At 41.0% G+C, this 27,684-nt stretch overlaps 3 protein-coding genes across 24 annotated transcripts in view; 1 reads left to right on the top strand and 2 right to left on the bottom strand.

The window, feature by feature from the left end:
• GAD1 (glutamate decarboxylase 1) overlaps positions 1-3,148 on the bottom strand; it is a 39,059-nt gene extending 35,911 nt beyond the window's left edge. Inside the window, exons 1-2 of one of the 2 annotated variants that reach the window (XM_079135482.1) lie at positions 3,005-3,148; positions 1,434-1,578 (exon numbers count right to left, since the gene is read on the bottom strand). In XM_079135482.1, the coding sequence (XP_078991608.1) occupies positions 1,434-1,515 (82 nt within the window). In that variant the 5' untranslated portion in view covers positions 1,516-1,578; positions 3,005-3,148. Of the gene's footprint in view, positions 1-1,433; positions 1,651-3,004 lie in introns of those variants that run through there. The other variant, XM_079135483.1, reaches the window with a different exon arrangement.
• On the top strand, positions 1,589-27,396 carry LOC306658479 (uncharacterized protein; the record flags this gene model as incomplete). Of its 11 annotated transcripts, none has more annotated exons than XR_013763060.1 (4): positions 1,589-1,755; positions 2,705-2,903; positions 9,139-9,244; positions 12,787-12,868. XR_013763060.1 is itself a non-coding variant. In XM_079135512.1 (3 exons), the coding sequence occupies 3 exons, from the start codon at positions 1,589-1,591 to the stop codon at positions 26,953-26,955; spliced, it is 498 nt and encodes a 165-aa protein (XP_078991638.1). In that variant the 3' UTR covers positions 26,956-27,396. The 11 variants fall into 11 exon arrangements, 7 of the variants coding, with proteins under 7 accessions (XP_078991638.1, XP_078991637.1, XP_078991640.1 ...); XR_013763057.1 differs by lacking the exon at positions 9,139-9,244 and adding an exon at positions 26,732-27,396 and having other exon boundaries at positions 1,750-1,886; positions 12,787-12,875; XR_013763058.1 differs by lacking the exons at positions 1,589-1,755; positions 9,139-9,244 and adding exons at positions 1,898-2,138; positions 26,732-27,396 and having other exon boundaries at positions 12,787-12,875.
• Positions 14,346-27,684, bottom strand: part of ERICH2 (glutamate rich 2) — a 37,161-nt gene continuing 23,822 nt past the window's right edge. For 4 of the 11 annotated variants that reach the window (XM_079135493.1, XM_079135501.1, XM_079135502.1 and 1 more), the window contains 4 exons: positions 26,046-26,227; positions 23,497-23,554; positions 16,925-16,996; positions 14,348-16,317 (listed from right to left, as the gene is read on the bottom strand). In XM_079135493.1, coding sequence (XP_078991619.1) covers positions 16,193-16,317; positions 16,925-16,996; positions 23,497-23,554; positions 26,046-26,227 — 437 coding nt within the window. In that variant the 3' untranslated portion in view covers positions 14,348-16,192. Of the gene's footprint in view, positions 16,318-16,924; positions 16,997-23,496; positions 23,555-26,045; positions 26,228-26,987; positions 27,118-27,684 lie in introns of those variants that run through there. The other 7 variants (XM_079135500.1, XM_079135498.1, XM_079135497.1 and 4 more) reach the window with 7 other exon arrangements.

Raw genomic sequence — 27,684 nt, 5'->3', positions numbered from 1 at the left:
CTCCTAACCCGCTGGACAGAAAAAGGGGGGCCGGGTGTGGGGAAGATCAGTAAAGAAATCTATCAAGGCCAAAGCAACAGACAAAAGGCCCTGAACCTCGCCTTCCTCTGGGCCTGCTCTGGTCAGCTCTGCTGTCTCTGCCTGGCTCACATGCCACCAAGGCTGGCGGCTCTCCCAAGCCCTTCTTTGTTTTGTGGGTAATTGAAGCCCGCCTGGGTGGTGGGAAGAGGAAAATGGAACACAGCCTGAGGACTTAAGACAAGGCTTCTGGCCCAGGAGCCAGAGCAGTGCCAAAGGGTCCTTAGAGAGGGGGCTTTCCCAATAACGCCTCCCACCTTCCTTGATGACAATTATTTTCTCAAGCTTACAGAAAGTGCCATTAAAGCCCAGCAATAAGTACTTCTAACCACACTGTCCTCCCTGAGCCTCTCTGAATAGAAATTCTGGGGTGATTACTGTCTGAAGCAGATAAATTTGGGAGGGTGGGTGGGATGAGGAGACACTTCACTCTAATATGGAAAAACAATCCCTCATTCCCACACCTCCACATAGAAAATTTGAATTAAAGAGAGATTCTGCAAATGGTTGAAGAACCGGTAGAGCTTAGGGTAGGGAAGCATAAATCCCACCCCTCTTAATCTGTTTCCCCCATTTCCCCTTCTCCAGGATTTGCCACCTGCTGACAGTTATCTCGGGAGAAAGGAGAGAGGTGTTCTATCTTCCCGCCCTGGAAAACCTTTTTGCTTCCTCCAGTTGCGTACCTCTTGCCACTCAGGATGTTGCTCAACACCCGCTCCCCACCCTTTTTTGTCTCTGAGATGTAATTAAGTGTAGGAAATGTCGAGGTTCAGTCTCAAACAGTTTTATGCACCTTTCCCGCCCCTGGCTTCTCCCTCACTCGTCAAAAGCTCCACGCAAATTTGGAGCAATTAAGGACCCTGAGTTTTCTAAAAGCTGCAATTAACGTCGAAATTTCCGCTGATTATAGACTTTGAGCACAGCGCAGGGGGAAAGGAGGAGGAGGAGGTCAGATCTTAGCTTAACGAAAGCCCGAAACAGAAAAACTCTATTCCCGCTAGGACATCGGCTCCTCACACTGCCCTCTGCTCTGACCCCTGTTGTCCCACCAAGCAAAGAAATTACACAACACAAAAACAGCACTCTCCTGGAGCGCCCCTAACCCAATGAGAAGCCCCTAACGATCGCGGCCGCTAGAACCCTGTTAGGTTCTCGCTGTCTGATGCTCTGGGGGTAACCTAGCGTCCCTGACAGTCAAATGACCTCTGGCAGGAACGTGGGCCAGGGCCCCATTTGTTTCCCAGCCTCCATCATCTCCGAGCTCCCCTTTCCCTTTCCGTCCGCTCATCTGCCGACGTCCCAGCGCCCCCATCTTTCCTGCAGTCCATTTTATAGGAAACTGGGGCAGGACCTACTTGTGGGGCGCAGGTTGGTGGTATTGGGATCCGTTCCCGCGTTCGAGGAGGTTGCGGACGAAGAAGGGGTGGAAGACGCCATCAGCTCGGTTGTCCCGGGGCCTCTACTGTCTGGGATCCTCGGTGGACCGGGCTCGAGAACAGGCTGTAAAGAGATGCGAAAGCTGTGTGGCGAGGGCTTCTGGAGTCCTGCGTACTGGTGGCGACAGAGCGGCCGGGGTGGGGGGTGTGTGCGTGTGCAGACACTCCCCTTGAAGTCTCGGCGCGGGAGGGAGCAGGGAGAGGAAAGGCAGCGAGCTGGCTGGGTCGGAGTGCACGGTTGGTGAGCAGCGGAGGGGACGTGAGCGCTAGCTCAGGGACTCCGGCGCAGAGAACGTAGCCCAGGGAGGCTTTCCAGTCTGGCGGCGCAGCGGGGCGACCCAGAGTGTCCCTCTGAGACGAGGGGGGCCCAAGGCTAGTGCAGGACGCGGGGTTGTGAGGGACTGGGCTAGGAGCACAAGAGAGCGCTCGGTGAGCGATTTTCCAGTCAAGCCGCGACAAGCCCCATTGGGCTCTCGGCAGCCGGCGTGCAGGAAGGCGGGGGGTGGCGGGGCGCACGGGGCGGGCACGTCTGGTTCAGTGTCTGGTTCTCGTTGTTGTGTCTGGCTAATTCCCTGGAAAGGAGAGCCTAACTGCTCCGGAGACCCGGGACTTTGGTGAGGTAAGGTGAGAGGGGAAAAAATTCTTATCTTTACGCTTCTCCCTCGGACGTGGCCGGGTGAGAAACAAGAGTCACCTTGCACTCCAAACAGCCAGAAAGCGGAGGGTCGGAACCTCGCTCGCTCGTCTGCTTCTTATTCCACCGGGTTTTGAGCCATCTTGAAGCCTAGGACGAGGCTCTGTCCCAGTTTCTGTGTTTCTCCTTTACCTAACCCCCCAGAGTTAGTACAGAACCCGAGAGGGTGGGGGAAACGAATGTCACCCGAGAAAAGAACTTGCGCCTAAAGCGCAAGAGGCGGCGGACGAAGATCAGTATGTAGCGTACCCGCCTGGAGCACCGCGCTGGCGCGATGGACTCCAAAGGCTCCGGGACAGAGAGAGTGCGGGCTAATCTGGATAGATCAAAGATCCCTCAGAGAAGGGCACACTAACCACCACCTCCGCACCCTCTTTCCGGCCCTACACAGCCCCCTGAGCGCGCTTTCACAGCAACGCGGGCGCAGTTGGAACGCGGCTGCTGGGGAAGTAACAGGTTATCGCTCTTAGTTGCACCTTCGGTTGTTGCTATCCAGGTGCCCTTTCAAGAGACTGGCGCTCGCAGCCTGGAAGCGCAAGAGAAAATCGCTCTCCTTCTACTTCAGCGCGAACCTGAGCCTCTGTGTCACCTCGGGGCACGAAACGGCGGGCAAGGATAGGAAGAGCGCTCAGGGCAGAAGTCCTTGCGCCGCGCATCAGGGACTGGAGCAGACGGGAAGTACTCGGCTCCGGAAGGTGGGTGGTGGGCGCCGTGGGTAGAGGTTGATGAGAAGCTGTTCAGCAGAACAGCGGGAGCTGGGGCACCTGGAAGTTCCAGCGCTTGTACGTTTACCCACCTCGGCTCGGCGACTGCTAGCCGGACGCTCCTACCGCTCCTCTGCGCAGCGTGTTAAGAATCTACCAGGCTCTGCTTCGCTCTGCTACAGGCGTATATGCCCGGCGTCACCTCCAGCTGCTAACTCGCTTTTGCTACGCCTGTCCGGCACGCGAGCCCCTGGAGGAGAAGAGAAAGATCCGAAGAGGTGGCTCTCGGCTTCGGGGGAGGCGGGGGCGGAGTGGGGAGGCGGGGACCCGCTCCGCAGGGGAATCACGAGGCTGCCGTTAGCGGGGGCAGCTCGTCGGCAGAGCGGCGGGGCTCCTTTGCAGGTGCCCGACCGCCTCTGGAGCTTTATAGGGCGATTATAAATCCAGCTCACGATTTTGCACCCAAAAAGAAAAAAAAAAAAAAAAAAAGGAAAAAAGGTCCTATGAGTAATCCAAACGTATTCAGCACGCTCTATTTTTTGAAATAGGCAGTGGGAGAGGAGGGAAAAGATAATTTCTACGACGATTTCTGCCTTGCTGAGCGTTCCTTCTTTCTTTCCTTCCTTTTCCTCCCCCTCTTATATCTCAGAGGAGACTAGTGGCTTTCCCCCAATCTCTTTCCGCGTGATTCCCCCAGATCTGAGACCACAAAATGCTTCCTCGAGCAAAATCGCTCTGGGTGGGTGTCCTCGCAGGCTCTCTGCTGTGCCAGAGATGAGGGGGGCCACTCAGATCATGGAGGAGTTTCCATTTCTTTCCAGTTTCCTAATCCATCTTGAGGCAGCCCAAATTACCTCATCTGGAAAAGGGTCCCATTCTGTATACGCTCACTCCCTCGGCTAAGGGAAAAGAAATCCTCCTGATGGATCGTTTCTGAAGGTTAATAACACGCACGAGTGCCGCTCCACACGCTTGGGGAACCCCCGCACAGAGGTGGCCCAGGAGGGATTGGCCGACCCTCCTTGCCCTGACTCACTCCCCTCACTCCCTTTCGATTTCACGCCCTTTAAAGGTTCTGCCTTTTCAGTATTTAAGCACATTTAATGACTTGGCTGCCTTGGGTCAAGTCCCTCACCGTAAAAAGGCGTTGACCGTAAAATCCCACCAGAGGGCGCCAAGCGTCCAAAGACAGTCCCTGCGCTCTCCCGGCCTTTCCTCCCGCTTCTCTGCCGACACCTGGAGAGGTTGACCAGGCTTGGTAACTTGTCAGCTTCTTCAAGCCTTCTCTTGGCCACTGTCCTTGCTAGTTTACCTTCTCCCCCTTTTTATCCCTCATTTTCTTTTTCTTTGGGGAAGAACAAAGTTGGTCTTTGTCCTTGTCTCGGTGTCACGGTGTACTCAATGATTGCTTTACTCGTTTTCCCCTCAGTTGAGATGCAGCAGGCTGGAGTTATTTATTCGCACGTCTGGGGCTTCGCTGGTTTACCCAAGGCCTGCCCCTTCCTCTGAATATCTTACCTCTTTTCACCACCACAAACTCCCAAAATCTTATGTCATCTAAAATTCCTTAAGGAAGATCGAAGGCTCCGCCCTGGGAAGATATAGTTCGATCAACAAAGAGGGATTTTGAGGAGAGATTTGAAATAACATCGTTGTTTTTGATATTAAAGAAAATATGGTGGCCTTCTCTCCACCTTACAATAAAAGCCCGGACACTTTTGACGGGCACAAAAGCATCCTGAAAAGCAGGGCGCATGGTACAGCAGCTCCCCCGCATTAGTGCTCCCAGTTGGACACGGTGCATGTGTAGAGGTACCTGTTCAGCGTAGGAAATACCCGGTAGCTTCTCTGAGCCCCTTGAAATACGCGGTTTACAGAGAGGTGAACTAGGAATTCCATCCACGCCCCCTTCTCCAGTCTTGCCTAAACTATACGGTCCACCAATCAGGGAGCCGGGTGCCGCTGCTAAATCATTCAAGACCACAGGGCAAAGAGACAGGAGGGAGAAAGCAACAAATTCCGGTTCCCCGAGAAGTCCACGGTCCTTCCTAGATGCCTGTTCGCCCTGTCTCTTCGACCTTCTCCGGAGACCTGAAATTCCTTGGAAAGGAAGATTCATTCACTCACCCTGGCACTTTCTCCTTCGACCCCGGGACCCAAAACACTCCTAATATTTTAGGAAACACAATAGTCTCTTTGAAAAAAGAACCTATAAGTCTATTATTGCAAATTAAAGCCAGCTCTGTCCAGCTTCGAGGACACCTCTCTCTTTCTCCTTTATAGTGGGGAGGGAAGGAATGAAGTCTCCTGCTCATTCTTAATCTTTAAAAGCTGAATTAAATATTTGTACTTAATTAAGTAAACAGGTGCTTATTAATGATCTACAATGTGACAGGCACTGATCTGCTGGAGCTTATGTTGATCCTTCAATTTATATTATCCTTGCTCTAATGGAATTGACATTCCAGTGAGCCAGGGAGAGTAGTAGACTTAGGAATTAATGACTTTGATTTATTCCCAATTGTGTTCCACTCCAGCCCGACGCTTGGGCTCAACAGGGACGATAAGGAATTGAGGGCCCAGAAATCTAGCCAATTTCAGTATATCAAGTTTTGGTGTTGGGCACAGATCTTTCAGCACTGTAGACAGCTCCTGCTGCTCTGTCCCATCAGCCAGAGTTTTGTGGGCATTACCTGGCCAGCCCGCTGGGCTCGTCTTTTCCGCCACCGCTCTTGACAGTAATTGCCATGTATATTTTGCCTGGTTGTGGGGTGGAGGTGATGGAATACTTCGCCCACTTCTCTGGTAGGAATTTGAATTGAGGATAGCTATGGTTGTCATTTAGCTCTTGAAAACGTTTAGACCCTGTATTTTTATTTGTGTTTTTCACACTTCTTTTAATCTTAACACTCCCAGGAGGGATTACTTAGGATTATGGGGTGGAAAAAAGATTCCTCTCTAGGGACTCGAACCGGTGGTGACTGGTGGCCCGGAAGGGAGTGGTGTCTGTCCAGCTGTTTCGTTTGCATTTGATCTAAGGTTCAGCACTTTAAAGAAATTGGAAAGCGACATCCAAAGCAACAAAAGGAGGGGGCGAAAATGCTATCCCTCCGGTCTCTCTCTCGGGCATAGGGTTTGTGAGTTTGGCCTGGCTACTCCATCCTGCTTGCCAAGTACAACATTCCTTTCAACTGGGACTGGCTGGGACTTAAGAACACGACCCTCCGCCCGCAATGCCCTCCCCCGCACCCCCGGAGGTTGAAAGATATTCCAACAAAAGAAGAAAGGACAGCCAAACGGGCTTCCAGAGAGGTTCTCTCTCCTTCTCTCTCTCTCTCTCTCTCTCTCTCTCTCTCTCTCTCTCTCTCTCTCTCTCTCTCTCTCTCTCTCTCTCTCTCTCTCTCTCTCTTCTTTCTTCCTTTCTTTTTTTGCGCACGGGGAGTCTGTCAAGGTGAGTAGATAAAAAACATCAATTTTGGAAAATGTGCTTAGCATTTTTAGCCTCCAGAAAAGATGATTTAAAGTCACGGTGTTGCTTCATTTCAGCTGGTTCTTTAAAATTTATTTTAAACACGTGATTTATAACGACAACAAAAAGGCAGTGCTCAGCGTTTAAACGGGTTTCTCGAGACCAGGATTCGAGACCAGGATTCGGGGGGAAATGTTGCTTAACCTCACTTTCGGTTTTTCTTAACTCCGAGCTTCGGTCTGTTTGCTGTTTGTGTACTTTAAAGATAGTTCTCGAATCATTGTGGACTCTCATTGGAGGCCCATAGCTAAATCCACACTCTTATCCCAACAGATCACAACCCCGCCCCATCCCCACCCCGGCTCTTGGGAGGAAAGAAAGGGTTAAAAGGTTGGCATTGGTGGCAGAATTCTAGCAAGAGAGGACTCTGGATATACAATGATTTCTCGCATAGAAGAGAACTAAATACTTCATGGTCCTTGCTCTTTGGTATTTAGAAGGCGAAAATATTCTAACATAATAAAATTAATCAAGAAGGACTGTGTGAGTTGTATTTGGGTAAATTTCCTTGTTGCAAATCTTAAAACGCCCAATTTATACTATGCCAAACACGAACACAAAGTGACCACCAGGTGGCGATAGATTACAACTTCTGGGCCGAGCCCCATGAGAGAGCTGTACTAGGGAGCCTGCAGGCACTTCCATGTCACACGCATCCATGCTGTTTTTCACAAAGCAGAGCCTTTTAAAATGTTGAGAGATGCTCCAGATATGACACCCAGGGTCCTCTGTCCATCTGGTGGGAGAGAAGGGGATGCATGGCATCCATTTCTTTCCCACAGCAGCATCCCGAAGGTACCCTTAAGAGGTGAACCCTTTGCTATGAGGTAAGAAACTGTTTCATGACAGAACCAAGGAATAACAGATCTGGATTTCAATTCTGACGGGATGCTTTAAAGATTCATCTGTGTTCTGTCCTCTCTTCTCAACAAAAACTAAGGCAAAATCAGTCTTTTCCCAAAAATGTGGGGTGTGAGAAGGAATTTCTAACATGAGATACCTGCATTGAAATGGAGTATTGAATGAAAGACTAGGAACAGAACATTTCACCCATTTCTTTTAGTGTAAATGCTCTTGAATTCTTTAAAATAATAGGCATTTAGTCCTCATTTTCAGGTGGTGTTTTGGACTGCTGTTTATGAGAAGATTCCAGAGGTTCTGATTTGGTTGTGGACAGTCGGTTAAGCTTCCAGTCCCTACCTAATCCTGGTCAGTTAAGCAGGGGAGAAAACTGGAACCTTAAGGGGAGGGGTTTATCACAGCTGCTCCAACCAAGTCCCTTTTATGCAAAGAACTTATGTGAAAAAGTCCACTGAAATTTATGTGAAATAGTACTTTCACCCAACACAGCCAGGATCTCATTCTTTTCACCTTCAGTTGCTAGACTGAGGTCCTGTTTTCTTTGACTGTGGGTGAGCCAGGGATCCTTTGGATCCATTTGCCTAAAATCTCAAGCAGTCCCTAAACATGAAGATTACATGGGAATCATCTTCTCCCTGGAATTATGGTTATATTGTCTCAACTTCATAGCCAGGGACAAGCCACAGAAAAGCATCAAAGCATAGGGAGACTTGAAAGTTCTTTTTCCTGAAACAGGACAGGATACTCCCCTCTCCACCCATCCCCTTGAGGTTGGGTTTGACCACAGAAATGGAGCTGACCTGCAAACCCGTGAATAGTGGGGGTGATGTGTTATGTACCAATATTATGGCAATAGTTGATGAAAATACTCTCCCATACCAAGAAGGCCAAGGGGAACCAAGGTGGAACTCAGGGAACAGTCTTGGCATAGGCTGTCCAGGATTGCTTACTGTGGGACAGTCTGGATGTGGCAGTGGCAGAGATGGTCAGGGTACTAGAGATCTGTGTCTTTGTCTCCTCTCAGTCTCTCTTTAGCAACAGAAATGGTTTTATTTTAGAAGTTAGAAATAAATCTCATGGAAATTGTGTGGTGTGTTTATTTTATGAAATCTCATTTAATTATCACTGAGTTCCTCTGTGGTATAGGTGAGGAAACTTAAATCCAGAGAGGTTACAGGAATTCTGTGACCACACAGTGGGCGAGAGGTGGGTAGGAAATTCTTTCTTTTCCCTTCAGTTCCAGTGCTCTGTGCACTGCTAAGTGAGGTCTTCTAATTCTGTCACTTAATGATGATTTGACCTTGGAAAAAATTACTCTCTCAGAGCTTCCATAATAAAAGGGTTAGAGGTAAACAGATGAGGCTTCATTCATCTGAAATAAGTTAATATTTTGTGGCTCTTCTCACTGGGGAATCTTCTCATGTTGTAAATACTATGGACTCAAAGACCTCTTGGGCTGTTCCAGGTGCCTTTGGCTGGAGGAAAAGTAAAAACATTCAAGACAGTCTTGAGTTTACATCTTATTCTACTTACCAGTTCTCATTTAACTGCTCTAAGTTTTCTCTTCAGCAAAATAGGGACTAATACCAGCTCTGTGAGTTATCTTTTCTGGTGTTCCTAAAACCTTTTCCAGCAAGTTCAACTGATGCTGGCTGATGGTGTTCCATAAATGTCAATTGTTGCTCCTGTTCCTCCCCTTAGGTCAATGTAATTTTGGTCCATTTCCATCCCCCTTCAGATGTGTAAGCAAAACATACTGTTTGTTTTGCTTTGTTGTCCATTTGTTTCAGCAGCCGCTGATCATTCTCTGACATGGGACTTGGGGTCTTCTTGCAGGTTGTTGAGCCCACAGAGAAATTTTGATTCATAGAGGAAGAAATTTTCTGATGAAATGTTCTAACTCATCTAACAAGGGATGAAAGGGAGTCAGCTTCATGATGAGGTGACATTTGCTCATAATTACAGATTTCTATAGAACCCAATTTTTGTATCTTCTTTCTTTTCCTTCATTCCTTCTTTACCTTTGTAGTCCCTTCCAGCTTCATGGCTTTAAAAGTCATTCATGGGGCTTGGGGTTGTGGCTCAGTGGTAGAGCACTTGCCTAGCATGTGTAAGGCACTGGGTTTGATCCCCAGTACCACATAAAAAACTAAATAAACAAAATGAAAGTATTGTGTCCATCTACAACTAAAATAAATTTTAAAAAAATATGATGTTGGCTTCCCAATATTTACATATGAACTCAACATTCCAGATTCCTATCTCCAGCTAATGGACACCTTAAAGTGTCCCAAGTTGAACTCGTGACTCTTACCCCCAAATTTACTACTGTTATACTCTTGTCCATCTCAGTAAATAATGACTAGAGCTGACTCCATTCTTTCAACTGTTCTGGCCACAAACCTTGGAGTCATCACTGACTTCTCCCTTCCAATCTGTCAGTACATGCTGTTGGGTCCACTTTCAAACTTTATTAACCTCTCTCTGTCTCTCTGTTTCTGCCCTCACAGTCTCCCATTCTCTTCCCTAACACCCACAGAGTAAGATATTTGTTCATAGACCCATCCAGGCTTTCCTCTCTCAAAACTAGTGATTCTTTGCCTTGCGTCAAAGCCAAGGTCTTAATAGTACTTACAAGGCTGTCAACAATCTGGTCTTGTTTCTTCTACTGCTTTGCTCCATCTGCACTCGGCCCCAGCCACACTGTCTTCCTTGCTTCTTCTTGAACATTCTGGGCATGCTTACAGCTCAGGAACTTTTCAACGACTAATGAGCTTGACACATTCTTCTCCCAGGTATGCACAGGTTTTGTTCCTTGTCATTCTGGTCTTTGTTCAAATGTTCATATGCTCTTTTCTCAGCAAGGCCTTCCTTTATCCTTCTATGTACAATTGCAATTCTCAAAAAATAAAACTGCAATTGCAATTCTCCTCTAACATGGCACTCCAGATCCCCTTCCGTTTGTTCCCCCTAACATTTTTGTCACTCAACATAATGTATAGTTTACTTATTTATTGCTTCTTTCTTCCCATTAAATATAAACTCTGTGAGAACAGAAAGTTTTAATTTTTATTTTTTACCACCATACTTCCAGCATAGAATGGTTCCTGAACACTGGAACCACTCAGTGTGTATTTTGTTTTTCTTTGGGCAATCGAATAGGCGATCTATTCCTAAAATCTTCAGATGAGGAGGCAAAGAAAGGAGAGAAGGAAGAAATAAGCCCACTAAAATCACAGCCACCTAGGAGATCTCATCTGGCCTATACAGCAGCAGCCATTAGTGTTCAAACAATTGCTTTAACAGGTTGTAAGAAGCTCAATTCAGCACGTTTTAGTTTGATAAATATCTTGACATATTCTCTTAATTACATTTTGTGACATACAATTTTTAACATTTTCCCTCTTTTCCCTAGGCCTCAGTCTCTTCATATGGAAGTTGTGGATAATGTCTACACCATACAGGTGTTATGAGGATTAAAAACATTATCTTGTGGAAGACTTAATACAGTGCCTAACACAAGCTCTCAGTATATATTATTATCCCTCCTATGATGCTCACATCATTTTGATCATTTTGATCAACAACTGACCACATACACAACTGAGGTCCCATAAGTTTACATTACCTAGTGACATCATTGTCTTCTTAATTTGTATAAGTACATGCTCGGATGTTCACATAATGACGAAATCACCTAAAATTTCTCAGAATGTGCCATCTTTGACACACAACTATGATCTTTTTTGTGGTCCAATGATACTCCATCTTTTTTCTTTCTTCAAACTCCTTGTTTTTGCTTCTTTTACTGCCAACGCAATCAAATTCACCCAAATGTGGCTCCCTGCCCCCTGTTTGGCTGGTACTTTCCCTAATGTCACCATTCACCTCTTTGTTGTGATCCAATCACCTTTTTTAGTTCTTATTTGTCATCTTTACAACTTTCGGCAAACTGGATCTTTCAGCTTCCTTGAAACTCTTTTCTGGTTTTCTGTGGTGATGTGTATCAGCTATGATGCTTTTGGGATCAAGTGAAAGAAACCTTGATCCAAACTGGCTTTTAACAATAAGTGTATCTCAACAGTAAGCTCAAACAGGGAGCTGGCTCCCAGGGGAGTTGGTGTAACAACTGAATATTATCAGGGACCTAGGTTCTTTTTGTTCTTTCATCTGCAGAATCTGCTTCATCCTAAATTGGGGTTTTTTGGGTTTTTTTTTTTTTTTTGTTGTTGTTGTTGTTGTTTTTTACCAGGGATTGAACCCAGGGGTACTTAACCACTGAACCCCTTTTTAAATTTCTGAGACAGGATCTAAGTTGCTTAGGGCCCTGTTAAGTTGCTGAGGCTGACTTTGAACTCGCAATCCTCTTGTTTTAGCCTCCCTAGCCAGTGGGAATATGGGCATGGCTGGATTAGTTCTCGTGATCATAAGATGACTACCGGCAGTGACAGGGCAGCATGCTTCCTGGTTCTTTTTTTTTAACTTTTATGTATTTATTTTTTTCATTATCTTTTTTTTGACAGTGTTGTACTGTTATTTACTGTTATTTATTTTTATTTTTTGACTGATTTTTAAAAAAATTCTTTTCATATGTGTAAATAGGATAATAATGTCTGTCTCAATCCACCATCCTTCCCTGCTTCCTTGTTCTTACCCAGAGAAATAGAAGAACATCTCTTCTAATCATGAAATAAAGTTCTTGATCACATGGAACCAGTGTAGGTCAGAGTCATCAGAGAAATACCAGGCATGGATTAGCTGAAGGTGGAGTTAGCTTTCGGAGTCCCATAGCTGTGTGGGGGTGGTGGGGAGTGAATATGTGCACAGATCCAGGACTCTTTTTACAAAGAAGCAGAAAGGGGTAAATGCTGAGTAGACAACCAATGGTTTCCTTTTCTGATTTTCTTCGGGACGATTCCTCAGTCTCCTTTGTGCTCTCTTGGACTACTACTTAAATATTGGTGATCATTATAACTCTATTCCTGGTTCTTTTCTATTCAGACTTCTCTCTTTCCATGGGGCATCCACTCTGTTTCTTTGATTACTATCTCTGATTTGATTTCTTCTAATAAAGGTATATCGCCAGATCAAGTGTCTTTTTAAAGTTTCACACCATGAACTCCCAAAGCCGAGGTAAAGTGTATCCATTACTTCCTATGGGAGGGAGAATAATACACTCCTCCACCCACAAGATGGCCACAACTTAATTCCCAGAACCTGGGAACGTTAAACAGCAAAGGGGAATTAAGTCGTCGATGAAATTAAGATTGCTAATCAGCTGACTTTAAAATAGGGAGATTATCTGGGGAATTCAGATGGGCCCTGTGTAATCACAAGCATCCTTAAAAGTATAGATGGTAACCTGTGAGAGTCATGTCTAGACACTGCTGGCTTTGAAGATGGAGAAATGTGGTCACGAGTCAAGGAATATGGGTGGGCTCTAGAATATGACTGGAAAAAACAAGGAAATAGATTCTTTCCTAGAGTCTCTGGAAGGACAATAGCCTTGCTGACACCCTAAACTGGCCCAGAGAGACCTGTATCGGATTCATGACCTCCAGAACTGTAAGATAGTAAGTTTGTATTGTTTTAAGCCCCTAAGTTGATGGTAACTTGCTCTGCCAGTAATTGGAAACAAATATACTTCCCATACTCAACTGGTACAAGTGAACATTTGTCTTGTTGGCAAACCTGCTTTTCTGTATTACTGTTTTTGGGATATCTACTTTTCCAAATGGGATTCATCCTTGATGTTTATCTCTTCTTCACATTAAATTCGTCACCCTTTTATTTTTGTCGATTCTTTCTACTTCTAAAGTTAACTTCTGGGGCTGGTGAAGAAGTGGCTCAGTGATAGAGTGCTTCCCTAGCACATGTGAGGCCCTGGGTTTGCACCACATATATATTTAGTTGTCCACCTACAACTAAATATATATATATATATATTTTTTTTTTTTTTTAATTAAAAAAATAAAGTTAACTCCTCTAGTCCACTTCATCTCCACTTTATCTTGTCAGGTTACAATTTTGAACAGTTAACAATGGAGTTTTGTATCCCGCTTTGTTTTCTATTCTTACAGATCTTACTTTTATTTTTTATCAAGACCCATAGGTAGAAATACATTTCACATCAAGACCTAGGATGCACACACACATTTCTGAAACAAACACTTTGCAAAACAAGACTTTTTCTTTCTTTTTTTCTTTTCTTTTCTTTTTTTTTTTTTTTTTTTTTTTTTTTTGGTACAAGGGATTGAACCTAGGGATGCTTGACCACTGAGTCACATCCCCAGTCCTTTTTTTTTATTTTGAGACAGCATCTCACTAAGTTGCTTAGGGCCTTGCTAAATTGCTGTGGCTGCCTTTGAACTTGCAATCCTCCTGCCTCAGGCTCCCAAGCTGCTGGGATTATTGATGTGTGCCTCCACCCCCAGCAAAATAAGTCTTCTTATGCTCTTTTGTAGAATACACTATTTTCTATTTCATGTATTTAATTTTTTAAAAACCCAGCTACTTGTGACTCACTATAGTGATTTCACAGTTGACCAATGGATGATGATTTATAGTTTGAGAAAACATTTTTCTTCCTGACGACCACACTGATCTTTCTAAAACACAGTCATTTTCTTTCAAATGCCTCCCACTACTCTTAAGGATAAATTTCAAACTTTACCTTGACTTCTAAGGCCTCCATTACCCAGTCCTTTTATCCCTGGAGCTTCCTTTTTTTCTCACCTCTGTTTCTGTTCATATTGCAACCTGACCTTACTTTCTGGACTCAGTGTATCTCTGGGCTTTTGCAAGTCATGTTACCCTACCTACACTGTCTTCCACACACCCTCTTCTTGTAATTAATTCCTATGTATTCTACCTTCACTTTTCCTCTTGAAGGAGTTCCCTTGGTGCTTAGTCTGGCTTAGGTGTCCCTTTTGAGTGCTCCCTTGGCACCCTGGACTTCCTCAATGGCTGTATTACCCTGCATTGCAATAGTTAAGAGCAGAGGTTGGACCCTCACCCACCCACCCAATAATAAACCTACTAGACTATCAGTAACTATTGAATAAATGAAACTTTTTCAGTAGATTCTCATCAGGTCTGAGTAGGCATTCTTACATTTTCTTCTGTTGGATATTTGGTGATGTTATTTTTTATTTTTGTTTTTGTTTTTTGGTACTAGGGAATGAACCCAGGGGTACTTTACCACTGACCACATCCCAAGTGCTTTTTATTTTTTATTTTGAGACAGGGTCTCACTATGTTGCCCAGGTAGGCCTCAAACTTGCAATTCTCCTACCTCAGCCTCTGGAGTTGCTGGGATTATAGGCATGCACCACTGTACTTGGTGATATTTGGGTTCTTTACCATAAATGTAATGTGTTATGTTATTGAAGAAAGCAAGAGTTTGGAACTGAATTGTCTATTCAGATACAACTTGTTTGTTGACTCAATCTCTAGAGTTAGCTATATGTGAGGCAGAATGGAATAATGGGTTCAAGATTCACTAGATCTCTAAAACCAGGACATAACTTATCATCTCTAAGTTTCTACTTCTTCACCTGACTTCCAATACTTTAGTTAACATTTAACCTTATATGTCTTCAATCACTTCAATTTGTATAATTGAAGGGGATAACTTGCTCTTAAGACTACTGTGAGAAGATAATGGGTTAAATAATTTAAAAATACTTTGTAGGTTACTTTTTAAACTATTATTACTACATAAAGACCCACATACCTATTGTCAGGCTATGCCAACACACCAATTTTCATTGATTAAAAAGTGCAAGTAGGATGAATTACAGGGAGAGACCATGCTGGATGAGCAAGCCTTGTAAATTCTTAGATTTAATTGTAACATGGCCTATGATATTATGACTTTTTATTCATAGTTTCTTCCTTAGAATTACTCTATAGCTTTACAAGAAAACTAAAAGTTGCACTGTAACATATTTAGTTTTCAGCATCAATTTGACATTTTGTGAACTTCTGATGGGGCAGGGGTGGTCACAAAATGCCTAAAGAATAAATATGCTGCAAATATCATAACATTGTGCTAACATAAAAATAAAGAGCCAAGATGTTTACCCTCCAATTGGATTGGTACATTCATAAACAAATTACTTAGGAATATTTTTCTCACTTTTACCTCAGTTACCTTACAACCTAATTTGAAAGTGGCAGGGATCCATTAAGGACTACAGAATCAGCAAAATGATGTTGATTGACACATAAGAAGTGGAAAGCCTTGTAAATGGTTCATTTTCTTTAGCTTTCATTTCATTTATTCACTTGGTGTATACACAGTCTATTATTTGCCAGGCACTTGTCCAGTTGCTAGGGATACAATAGTGAAAAAAAAAAAAAATGTCCTGCTTCATGGAGACTGTGTACTATGCCAGCTAGGGAGAGGATAAGAAGAACAAGTAATGAAGTGTTTCAGAGCTGAAACATGCAAGAAAGAACAAACCAAATGACCTAAAAGTGCCTGATGCAGTGGTCCTTCATGGGGAAAGTATGACTTCTGGAGCCATGATGTCCACATCTAAATCCAGGCTCTATAAAGTAATAGGTGCACAAGGTGCTGAGTAAACTACTTACCCTCTCTGCACTTCAGTTACTCATCTGTAGAATGGGTCAAGTTCATGGGGTTGTTCAATTAAATACACTAATGTGTGTAGAGCCGTTTGAACAGGACCCGGCACATACTATTTCCTAATTCACCCTCAGTTAAGGCTTAAATATGAGGAAGGAGCTCAAACTGAGAATATGGATAACTGAAAAGAACTCTGTACCAAAGAAAGAACAAATAGACAAAGACGCAGATCTCCCTCTTTATATGTGCATGAAATACAATAATGAAAACGCCCAAAGCTGAAGCCACCCAGCGACCTCATGACCCATCTTCACATTCGTCAGAACTGTCATCACTCGTGTCCTCGCTGCTCTCCTCCTCGCTCTCACCACTGCTGTCTTCTTCGCTATCTTCCTCATCTTCCTTGAGATTCTGAGCTTTCTCTGCCATAGAAAGGAAGTGCTTAAAACGTTTCTTGATATTGCCAGTCAAAATAAAAACAATTCTCCTTGACCCTCCCTCTACCAAGAAATATGCATTTCTGGAACAGAAGAATCGAGCTGAACTTTTGACTATTTGTAGGGTCAAAGTAGTAGAATGAGGGAGAAATATATTATTACTGGCATGAAGATGTTTGTAGGTTTAAAGTTAAGTTAAATATATGTCTATAAAATCATTTTTATTATTGTCAAAGAAGTTCTTAAATAGAATAAGGGGGACTGAGACTTAGGAGAGTCGAGAAGCTATTGGCTTTCCTGGAAATCGTGGTGTAAACCTTCAACACATGAAGGTGGTTAGCATGTTCTCTTTCCCATATTCGATGTGTTGCAGCCAGGGGGCATGGGCAGTTCCACCCCACAGTGAGAAGGGGGTCCTCTTTTCTATCCACAGAGGACAAGCTGATTTTACTAAACCACTTGAGACAGCCATTTAGCTATTTCTTAACCACTTCTAACAAAGCATTTTGACAATATCCTGAAATAATGGGCTTCTAAAGACTGACTACTCATAGTTCTATGAGAAAAAAGGAATTTCAATTTTTAAAATTACCCATCAGCAACACTTCCTCAATAAGTGATAAAAACTCCTTGGCCTCAGGATTTTCTGGTTCGTAGATTAGGACTGAAAATGGACAACAGAATGTGCGTTATTAAGGTTCACAGTGTTTCAGCAAACAGAAATGAGATTGAAACTGTCAATCAGAGCAGGTAGAAATGCACAAAGCAATAAGCATCAACAATTATACCACAGGTAGATTCAGGTACAAATAGAGAAAATGCTCCACTTATATTTGGTGCTTTATAAGAGAAATGATCCTCATTATATTTTTCCACCTCTTATCCAAATAATGCAATCTCTATCACCTCAATATGTCTTCCCTAATAGGAGAGTAGCCAAAGTGTTCCATGAATATAATCATTCTTCAAAGAGTGTACAAAGCCTGCACATGTGGAGACTTTGGTAATGAAAAGGCAGTGTGCCTAAAGGTCTGTAATCCCTCATCTCATCATCATTATCTACGTGACATCCTTTGCTAAAGGTCTCATGTAGCACAAAGGAATGGAGTTTTCTTTGTGCAACTTCTTCCACGGTAGAGGTGCCATTTTCAAATAACATCTTTCGCATAGGGAAAACTGACGTTGCTTCTTTCCCTTCATTCTGACAACTCTAGTCTATACGCCAGTCATCACCTGCTTAACAGTGCTCTCCCCTCTTCATTGAACCCCATTTATTCCTTTGTTTTTAGGTGATTGTTGACCTTCCTTTGGACCACACCAGTAGACTTGACATTTTGGTATGTTACCAATGTGCTAAAGACCAGAGTTTCTTTTCAGAGTTTTCTAGAGTATTTATTTTTTGAGATCTCTCTACAGTACACTCTCTCGCTTCTTCCTATATGACTTGAGGAGTATTCATAATTTGTTTCTGTATCATCTGTTGAATTTGACTCCTTGTGCAATATCTTGGTGGCCCCCAGGGGGCACTGAAACATCAAGCGTGCTATTCATCTGGCTAAAAGTAAGAGAACTGGGGATGGTTCAAGGGTCCATTGACTCAGAGGACCATACCCACGGCTTTCATCCTGACAAACTAGTAACTATTTCCTAATCCACTAACATAACAATTTATCATCAATCTGGGTTAGCATGATTGTGTGCTTTGTCAGAAACTGCCTTTAAGGCTAGGGAGATAGCTCAGTTGCTGGGGAGATAGCTCAGTTGGTAAAGTGCTTGCCTTGTAAGCACAAGGCCCTGGGTTCAATCCCCAGACCACCACCAAAAAAAAAAAAAAAAAAAAAAAAAAAGAAACTGCCTTTAAGTATCCCAGGTATTTTATGCATTGTTATACATACATATAAGTTTCCTTAAAAAGTACCCTTTTATACATTTAACTTGAAATTAAATATACTTATCGCTAGTCTAAATCTTTCTCTGAGACTAAGCCTCTTTCTAGAGCAGGGTTTCTCCAACTTCTTTGGATACTAGATTTTTAATACATATTTGAGATACTAGGTTAAATAAAGTTAATCAGGTAAAACTTACATTAAGGAGTAATCACAGGACTTTACAGAACCATTCAGACATACGAAACTATTATAAATCTTATAGAGGCAAATGTGATTTTTACAAATTTATTTGACAATAGAATCATTTTTATGGAACACTTATTAATAAAACCTGAGCTATTCCTTGGAACTACTTTAGAAAATTTCATGTGGGAATTGGAATTATTTCATGGGATTAGAGTTTAAGTTTAGCTACCCTCATGGTTTATCACAACTGCTAGCACTTATCAATTTACAGAGAGTGAGGGAAAAGTATCTGGTTTGAAACTTGGCCCAGCAATAACTATTCTAGGTGACAAATCAAACATTCTTATTTCACAGCCTAGGAGGGTTTTAAAGAATTGAGATAAGCATCTAGCCCATGCAGTTTTTGTTGTAGGGGTTGCTTTCCAACCTGGGCTCCATAATGGAAGCAGAGCCCAGTATGGATCTTGGAGAAAGATTGCCTGATATGAATTTTGGTCCTGCCACCATATTTAATATGGCTGTACTTCAGTTTCCTTTTCTGTCATAATTGTCATATTGGACTATTTGGATGAACCAACCAGATAATCCAGATAAAGTACCCAGTTCAGTCCTTGGTGCATGGTAAGTGTTGAATAAATATTGGTTATTATTAGTTTTCCTGGAATGGTTCTTGGACTACAGGATTGTTTGATTTCTTTCCAAACCTTCAGTGGGTGCTTCCTCTGACTGCAGCCGGTGTGGGGAAGTGGGGCTTCTGTTGCTATGGGGCTCTACAGAGTGGACCTATTTCAGGGTAGAAAACATTTTTCTTATTCACTGTTTCTTGCCATGCAGCGTGCCTGCCATGCAGCAGGAGTCCCCAAACAGCAGAAAGGGGAATGAATGAACATAGACAAATGAGTAAAAAGCAGATATTTTTTACCCCAAAATAAGATGATACAGTAGGCTAATAGAAAGGGATAATTGATTTTACTTGAAAAGAAACAGAGAGCTTTATAGAAACCATCTTTTCTGAAGATACAACTATAATCAAAGTAGAGCTACAATGATGAGAACTGTATTGGTTTCAAGCCATTATTCTTTACTATTTACAATGGTTATAACTGATGACATAGGTCTTGTAGCACTTCACTTTGTGTGTGTGTGTGTGTGTACAATCTCCAGCTCTCTGTGAGCAGAAGCATTGTGCCCTGAGAAGACTGAGTTACAAGTTTCTCACTTACAGGTGAAGTGATCAAGATATAGGAAGATTGATTGGCATAAAAACCTCAGTCATGAATGAGATGAATGAAGAAAAGTACTTTGGACTCTTGACTTCCAGTCCCATTTAAAAACCATTTTTTCCAGGCTGCCCCCAGTGCCTGACAGGAAATGGAGCAGAGATATAAGTTCTGCATGAAACAGCAGGAAAATGATTGAGGAAAGATTAGACTATATAAAAACTGTGTGGAAGACAGATAAAATTCAAGCCTACACCAATAGATACAATTTCTTTGGGGGACCTCAGTGCAAATTTTAAAAAGGCAAGCAAAGAGAAAAAGAAGTTGTGTGTACCTAGATGCCAAGTGGAATTCCCTACAGCCAAATGAGGTATAGAAGACTAGACTAGACTGGACTGCAAGTAACCACCTCAGGAATCAGGGGCTTCTTTCAAGAAAATGAGTGTGTACATATTTTTTTTTAAACATGTGTGTATGTGTATAAACTAATATATACCTTTGTGTGAGTGTATATATGTGTATGTGTATATATACAGTTGTATATTAGTTGTAGATGGACACAATATCTTTATTTTATTTATTAATTTTTATGTGGCTCACACGTGCTAGGCATGCGCTCTATCACTGAGCCACAACCCCAGCCCAATTGTGTACATTTTTAAAGGGATAGGATGCATTATTTTATGTAAACTGACTGACCTTGATATAAACAAAGAAAATAAATATTCTACTCAACCATGGGACCCATTTCTAGCCTGACTGACCCATTAAAATATTTATTTTCGAAGTCTCTGCCTCCTTTACCAGAAAAATAAGCTTATTAACCAAATGAGGAAATAGAAATGGAGTAGGAAAATAAGAGACTTTCAAGTTAGACCTGGGATATACTACTGCATAGAAGCTATGGGATCTTGTATGAATTAGTTCTTGCTTAAGCCTCAGTTTCCTCCTCTGTAGAATTAATGATTCTTACAAAATTGTTTTAAGAATTAAACACTGTTTATTCAAGAATGTTCCTATAGTAGGTATTTAACACATACATATATAAATGCATAAATAGGTATATATATATAATCTATACTTTAGGTGTCAAAGGTTATGCATTTTAAAATAAAAATACGCAGCACATGCAAAGGGGGTATTATGTAGGGAAGCTAGAAGATGATAAAAGGGACAGACAAGAATATCTATACTATAAGCATTTACATATAAAGTATTTGGGGGTTCATTTTGTCTGTAGCCCTCAATCACATGTTCCTAATAGCAGCAACGAACTAGTGCTTTTTCTCCCTGAGAACTGTTCTCCCTTGACCTGGCTTGGAGTGCAGACCTGGGCCTCCCTAACTTCACACTCTCTCGCATCCCTGCCTCTTGGAAGCAGTGTTCTTACAGGCGCCCCGGATCCTGGTGTCTGATGGGGACCTCCCCCTAGCCTCTCTTCCTGTAGTCTAATCCCCAGTTTCAGAGGCACCACTATTTGCCCCTGACCTACGTGAGGGAACAGTGTGAATGTGGAAGCTAGCAGGGGTGTGAAATAGACTTAAATTGAGAGCGTGGTGTGCCTTGATTCCTGCTTTCTCTCCAGTTTCCAGCATGTTTGGGACAGAGAAAGGTGCTTACTATGTATTTGTTGGAAGAAGAAAAGGAAAGAAGAAAGAGTGTGAGAAAGGGAGGGAGGATGTTTTTAAAGGGACATAGCCCAAGAAAATAGAAGAGTTTCAAGCGTTTCAACCCCATTGACCTGACATTCACTGTATAATCACTGGTTTGAGTCAGGCTGACAAGTATATTATTGAGCACCTGCTGTTTATGTAGCATTCTGCAGGGCTCACAGCCAAAAGAGACTGACAAATGTGGTGATATCAGTACATATATTTTGTAAGCTTCAGCCAGAGGCTTTCTAAAATGATTGATGGATAGAGAAATAAAAAAAAAAAAATACATAAAAATTTCCACAATTAGGCTCCAGAAGAAATTCATAGAATTGAAAATGAGTGGAACACAGTCACCTGTTCTACATAAACCACTGGAAAAGAGAAGGTATGGGAAAAACAGGCTTGGGTTTCTAATCTGACTGTGTCACTGTCGTTGTGAGTAGTACCAAGCCGGTTGTTTACCCCTCTCTGCTTTAGTTTCTTTATACAAAAGGTGACTGGATGTTATCTTCTCTGAGGATTCCTTCTGATTGGAAATTCTGTTTGTGGGACTCTAAAAATAGCTTTGACCAAAGTATTTTATTAATGACTCAATAGGTTAAAAGTGCTCCATAGGATTAACAGGACAAATTATTTACCTCTGATATAAAATAAGTAGTGCTAAAGGATTCATGAAAAAAACTAGCCAATCCACTACTGTGTCCTTAGTGCGGACTCAGGCAAGTGAGGGTAGACTTTCACAATCCCTGCACTACATTTTCACCTCAAGGGCTTTATCATAAGACTTAATATAATGGGCCCTACTGTCAACAGGTTTAGATACAGAGCTGCCGTTTACTCTTTTAAAATAACTCTGACAAATATACATGAGGAAAAAATGGACAAAATAGTTGAAAAGATGGTGGATGTCAGTAGAGAGCTGAAATCTTTCCAATCATTAAGTGAATATTTGAAAGTTGGAAAATACAGTCTTTGACAATAAGAACTCATCGGACAGTTTTAACAGCAGACTGGACACAGCGTAAAACAGGATAAGTAAGCCCCCCCAAATGTCAACAGAAAATACACAGCCTGAAGTATAGAAATATGAAGAAATAAAAACAAAACAGAGCTAAGTAAAAGATACACGTGGGATAGCATGAAAAAAAAATCTAATTTCTGTGTAACTGGAAGCCCAGGAAGAGAAGAGAAAGAAAGAATAGGGCAGAAATGGTATGAGAAAAGGTAATGGCCAAGAACCTTTCAATGTTGATGAAACAACAACCTATAGATTTAAGAAACTCCACAAACCTCCCAACAGGATAAATACCAAGAAAACCACAACTATCTTGCACAAGTCAAACCTCTAAAAACCAGAGAGAGAGAGAGAGAGAGGACAGATCATTTTCCCTGACTCAAAAGCTTCCAGTGCTTTCCCACTTCACTCAGCGACAAGCCAAGGTCTCCAAATTGAGAAATGGTCCCATGTAGTCTGCCCAGCCCACACCATGGCCTCTCTGACCTGCACGCCTGCCACACTTCCCTTACTCCTCTGCTGCAGGTGGACAGGCCTTCTCCTTGCTGTCGGCGCACTCCAACTCAGCACGCCTGCTGTTTGTCCTGCCTACCACACTGCTTTCCTCCACTTCAAATCTGTCATCAAGTCTTTCAGGGAGGCCTTACTGAGTCAGCCTACTAAAAACTACCTTGTCTTCTCCCAGTGCCTTCTATTCCCTGTTCCCTACTTAGTTTTTCTCCATAGCACCTAAAATTTATGACATACCATTTATTAGTTTATTATCTGTCTGACACTAGGCATAAATGTGGGCTTGTTATTCCATCTTGTTGACTACTCTATTTCCAGTGTCTAGAACAGTGTCTGGCACACCTGGTGCTCAAACATTGGTGGAATAAATGCATGTTCAGTTAGGCTTGAGTGTGTCACCACCTGACTTTTCTTTGAAACAAAAAGCATAAAGTTACTGATTCCTTATCATGAGGGTAAGGATTCTGACTTATTTTCCAGTGGTGGTAATTAGTCTATTACTTTATGTCACTAAAAGTTACTCTAGAAGTCTAAATTAGTCCATATATAACCATTTACTATGAAGGAATCACTGAGACCCTAGCCGGGAATTCACTAGACTTAGGATAATAGAAGCATCTTGCATATGATAGAATTTATTTTTAGAAACAAACGGAATATTGGAAAATGTGAAAACATTTTGTACTTACTCATCTGACATAATTTTTTTGCAAGATGGTAGTCTCGGCCCATTTCTGCTCTCAGGAACTGGAAAACATTAAATTATTCAGATGTAAGAAGATTCAGAGAGAATTTAAATGTCAATTATAAATTTCCTAGAAAATATTCCATTAATGATTCGTTATTTTGCTTTTAACATTTACATACTTTTCCAGGAGTGAATCTATAATCAATTAATGAACCAAGGATATTTAAGTCCCTTAGGTGGCAGGGCAACTTGGAATAAGTATGCCACCTCTGCTTTGCTGTAGCTACACTGTGGGCATATTACTGAATCATTTAAGAACATGTGGGTTGATCCGACTGGCACAGATAGTAAATACTTCAATTGCTTTATCTTAATATTTCTTTGGTTTAGATACAGGTTTCATCTGTGAATGTAGTCCATAGGACATGACAGTACTTAGTTGAAAAGAATAATTGTGGACTTACATACATTCAATATTTTCCAGCGCTGCTTCTATATTCTAGATAAGTTTTGCTCATTTGTATTTTTCTTGTTAAATTAACATATATTTGTAAGGTAGGAAATTTAAAAGCTAAATAAACATGTTATGTTCTTAATTAAAAAGCACCTATATAGCTACCATCTAGAGGTGTTTAATATCTTCATGTATATCCTTTTATCCTTCATGTATATCCACAAATGAACACAGATGTATTTATAAAAATTAGAATTATTCAGTAACTTTTTAAATAAATAAACTATTGTGATTATTTTCTCCCCATGGCATTAAATATTCTTATTTTGGCAGGGAGGGGGAGCACTGGGGATTGAACCCAGGGTCTCTTTCATGCTTAGCAAGTGTTGTACCATTGAACTACATTGAGTCTAACATTAAATATTATATAATTTTTACTTATTTAGGCTACAATTTACTAGATGAATCTTTTATAATTAAATTTTTAGACTGCTTCCAATTTAAAAAAAAAACAAAACCTCTACACTTTTTGCTGATAGTTCCTGCCTGTGTGTGGCACATCTGGGCCACATGCGGGCACATGTTTTACTCTGCAAAAGACAAGGACATTAAGTACTAAGAGACACTTCTCACACATTTCCAGATATGTGATGAATACCCAGGTACCATTTTAAGAAGAAATTCTCTTTTCAGTTTCTTCCTCAAAGTTTTTAAAAAATATTTTTCTGATATAAATAGAACTCTTTAGAGATTTTTCTATCATTCACTAATTTTATCAAAATTCTCATTTACTTACATATTAATAAAAACTATCAACTCATGCAATAGAATTCTTACATTTAAAAAATCTATTCTTGTCTAAAATTAAGATGTTTTTATTTTCTTTCCTATTTGTGATTTTATTCCATTTAGTTATGATACTTATTGGTTTATCTGCACATTCTTTTTTCACATATCTAGTTCTTGGTATAGTAATTTGATTTTTACTTTGAATTATTATTTTTCTTTCTTTTTCATGTTTTATTATTTTATCATTTTTCTAGTTTCTGGCGTTGATATTTAGTTCCTTTATTGTTATTGTTATTTTAAAATATTTTTAGTTGTAGATGGACACAATAGCTTTATTTTATTTATTTTTTCTGTAGTGCTGAGAATTGAACCCAGTGCTTTGCACATGCCACAACCCCAGCCCTATTGTTATTCTTAATTCAATCATCATCATCATCATCATAATCACTGAAGCATTTAAAACTTTAAGCTCTTTTTAAAATTGTTATATTAAATGTTGTGATTATCACTGTTTTCCAAATTGTTAAGTTTAATTTTGATTTCTCATTTTAATTTGTGTCATTTAGGAGAATATATTTTAGTTCTAAGTGGTTTTAATTATTTTTGCTCATAATGTCTAGTCTTATTGATCATGGTCAGAGAATGTGATCAGTATAATAAGGCAGTTGTTCCTATTTTTGAAATCTTGTCTACCAGTTGAATTCCTACACTCTCCTCTTCCTTCAAGTTTATAAGATTTCAGTCATGTCCCTTCCTTTAAAAATCCTTCTCTTATCCCTTGTTCTTCCTGTTTCTTTTCTCAGTCACGGAAGTCTCCCCGTTCCCAGAGAACTTCATAAGTACTTTCATTAGCATGTGTTTCAGTGTATTTAACTATTTCTGTGCCTGTTTTCAAGGACAGAACATGTCTTTCTTATTTATTTCTATATTCCCAGCAGCTAGCACGGTGCCTAGTACGTAGCACTTCTAGCACTCCTTGAAAGATTTTATACCAAAACTTCTCTTATTCCTGCCTCTGCCTCACTAGAATACTGTATGTCACTTCCGGAACCTTCTTTCACTTCTAACCCAGTGAAGAGAGATGAATAGCCAGGTAAGCATCTATATCTGGGCAATGCCTTATAATTATCATTTTTACTGATTTTTAAAACTTTACTACTTAATAATCTACTTAATCTACTTAATACTACTACTACTACTTAATACTACTTACTACTACTTTAATCTACTTAATAATAAGACTATATACCATTTAGTTATTTCAGCATTTTAAGTTTCTTAAATTATAATGCAAAAGTAAAACTTACTTCTGCCATCAACTCTAATGGGGCTCGAGTATCCTTTTTAGGGTTACTCTCTTCATCATCTTCATCACTGGTATCATCCTCACCATCAGCATCCGTTGATTCTGACAACTTATCAATACCCTGAACACAATATTCATTATTTTTCTCCTGCTTTGCAATAACTGCATCTTTGCCTCCTTCACCTAAAACATAAAACACATAATTTAAGCAATAAACAATGAGAAGTTTGGAAGTTAAATTTTGCCAGTTGCTATTAGCATCCATGAAACTGATATTAAATTAACATAACCACCAAACAAAAATCATCATAACAATCAGTGATCTAGGCTCTGAACACTACAGATATGAATCTATCAAAATCCCAGTAAGATAATACTATTTTTGTTCCTGTTTATTGATGAAAAAACTCGGGGACAGAGGAGTGAAATAACCTGCTCAACTTCATATAGCTAATTAAGTGGTTGTTCTGGGAGAGAGTTTGGCTCCAGAGTCCATGTTCTTAACTGTCCTATAATTTTTTTCTAATGTACATCAAAAAATATTAAAATATACTAGTATTAAAGTAATTAAAAAAAAATTTACCATGTGTTTCCCAAAATAATTTCCTTGGAGCCTGACTCCTTTGGCTTTATGGAGTCTTTGAGTTTCAGACTGATCTTGTGTTATACCCACCCTTTTCTTGTAAGGTTCTGAGTGCCTGGGACATCTTGGGAGAGGCCCTCTTTGATGGAACTATAGCCATGAGCTACTCTAAAAAATGTATAAACACTTATGTCAGGAAGAAGAAAAAGAGGAAATCCAGGAGACCTCCAGAGAAGATTGGTTAGGAAGACACAGACAAAATAAAATGAAACTCCTGACTCTAAGCCAAGAGTGCTGCCTGAAAAGAGAGATGAAGTCCTTTCAATAGAATGATAATGGTGTTATTCAAGCCATTCTAACCTGCTTCTGTTTCATTCATTGTCTCCATTGGCTCACAACCACCTTGATCTTCCAGAGTATACCCAGTCTGCACACCAACTCACCACACTGATGTCTTCAGGGGAAGGTCATAATAAGGAATTAAGGACATTCTATGATGTCACAGGCACTGTCTCATTCATTTTACAGTTATCATCATGGAGAATTTTCCTGTTCCATAAATCGAAAACAGTCCTCTCCCCCAGATGCTATTTATTAGCACCTATCAAAACTTGAAATTATCTTGCATGTTTGTGTTTTTTGTTTTTTTTTTTTAATTTTATTTTGAACTGACAAAATTGCACATTTTTATGGGGTATCATGTGATGTTTTGATACATGTGTACATTGTGTCATGTTTAAATCACATTAAATATATTTATCTTCTCAAACATTTGTCATTTTTTATGGTGAAAATATTCAAATTCCTTCTATCTTTTTAAAATTTACAGTACATTATCATTATTTATAACCACCCTAGTGAACAACAGCTCACCAGCACGTAAGAAGACTTACCCTAGAGTGTGAACTTTACAAGGGTAAGAACTTTGCCTATTTTGCCAACTATTGTATCCACAGCTTCTAAATTAATGCCTGGCACTCTGGTTTTCAATCCTGGTTAAGTGAATGGAACTTGTTAATGCTTCCAAAGGTATTTAAATCCATACAGGATTTAATGC

Source organism: Sciurus vulgaris, assembly GCF_902686455.1.
Source record: "Sciurus vulgaris genome assembly, chromosome: 3".
Classification (NCBI taxonomy): domain Eukaryota; kingdom Metazoa; phylum Chordata; class Mammalia; order Rodentia; family Sciuridae; genus Sciurus; species Sciurus vulgaris.
The sequence above is the reverse complement of the archived record's forward strand: the minus strand, read 5'-3'. Positions and strand labels throughout refer to the sequence as shown.